Below are 1197 nucleotides of genomic sequence, written 5' to 3'. Positions count from 1 at the left end.
TCCCGCACTCGGGGCACTCACAGGGCTTCCCTCAGTGGCGCCTCCGTTGGTGTTGGGTCAAGTTAGAGCTCTGTGAGAAGCTCTTCCCACACTCCCCACATTCGTAGGGCCTCTCCCCGGTGTGGGTGCGCCGGTGGATGGTGAGGGTGGAGTTTTGCTTGAAGCCCTTCCCGCAGTCGGGGCAGCGGAAGGGCCTCTCCTCTGTGTGAATCTGCTCATGTCTGAGGACACTGGAACTGGTGTGAAACCTCTTCCCACACTGGGGACACTCGTAGGGCCTCTCCCCTGTGTGGATGAGCTGGTGTCTTCTCAGGGCGGAGTGCCACCCAAAGCTCTTCCCACATTCCAAGCAGGTGTGGGGCTGTTCCCCAGTGTGAATCACCTGGTGCTGGATCAGGCCAGAGCTGTGCCTGAAGCTCTTCCCACATTTCCCACACTCAAAGGGCTTTTCCCCATTGTGGATCCTCTGGTGCTGGATCAGGTTGGAGCTCCAGTTGAAACTCTTCCCACACTCCTCACACTCGTAGGGCCGTTCCCCAGTGTGGATCACCTTGTGCCGGGTCAGCTCTGAGCTCCACCTGAAACCCTTCCCACATTCCAAGCACTTGTGGGGCTTCTCCCTGCCATGAGCCTTCTCCACCAGCTCCGAGCTCTGCCTGGATCTCCGGCCGCCTTCCTGGCTCAGGGGGGCTCTTTGCTCCCCACAGCTCCCTGGGCTGGGTTTGCAGCCCCTCCTTGTACGGAATCTCCAGGGCTTTTCCTCCTCCTCCATCCAGACACACCGTGTGAATGAAAAATCCTGGTTTGGGGAGAAAAAACAAGATGAGAGTGTCTTGGACTGAGAGCTCCTCCGTGCCCAAGTTCATCTCAGGAAGTCATTGGGCATCTTGTGTCTGTAAGAACCTCCAAAACACTGACATTCAGCACAAAAATCTGCCAAACATCACGACAGACCAAAATCTTCCCAAACATCAAGATTCAGCACAAATCCCCTCCAAACTACAAAGATTGAGAGCCCACAAAAAACCAAAGCACCAACATTTAACCCACAAAAAGCTCAGAAACACCAAGATTCACCCCCAGGAAAATCTTTCGATCCCCCTCCCCGGTCTCCTACTGCATGTAGTAGGGGACAACGCTCCTAGGCTGGGGGGGAGGCTGCAGATACAAGGAGAGGTGGAACATTGTGCTGCTTCC

At 55.6% G+C, this 1197-nt stretch overlaps 1 protein-coding gene across 1 annotated transcript; it reads right to left on the bottom strand.

The window, feature by feature from the left end:
- Window positions 1–6: 6 nt before the first annotated feature.
- On the bottom strand, window positions 7–823 carry LOC121354040 (zinc finger protein 239-like). Its single transcript, XM_041468354.1, has one exon. The coding sequence runs from the start codon at window positions 770–772 to the stop codon at window positions 32–34; it is 741 nt and encodes a 246-aa protein (XP_041324288.1). The 5' UTR covers window positions 773–823; the 3' UTR covers window positions 7–31.
- Between the last annotated feature and the right edge of the window lie 374 nt (window positions 824–1197).

This window comes from Pyrgilauda ruficollis, unplaced genomic scaffold, assembly GCF_017590135.1.
Source record: "Pyrgilauda ruficollis isolate IOZ18807 unplaced genomic scaffold, ASM1759013v1 scaffold2191, whole genome shotgun sequence".
Classification (NCBI taxonomy): domain Eukaryota; kingdom Metazoa; phylum Chordata; class Aves; order Passeriformes; family Passeridae; genus Pyrgilauda; species Pyrgilauda ruficollis.
The sequence above is the reverse complement of the archived record's forward strand: the minus strand, read 5'-3'. Positions and strand labels throughout refer to the sequence as shown.

Excerpts from the sequence above, each read along its gene's own strand:
- LOC121354040 (XM_041468354.1), bottom strand. The coding sequence starts at position 772 with ATGGAGGAGGAGGAAAAGCCCTGGAGATTCCGTACAAGGAGGGGCTGC.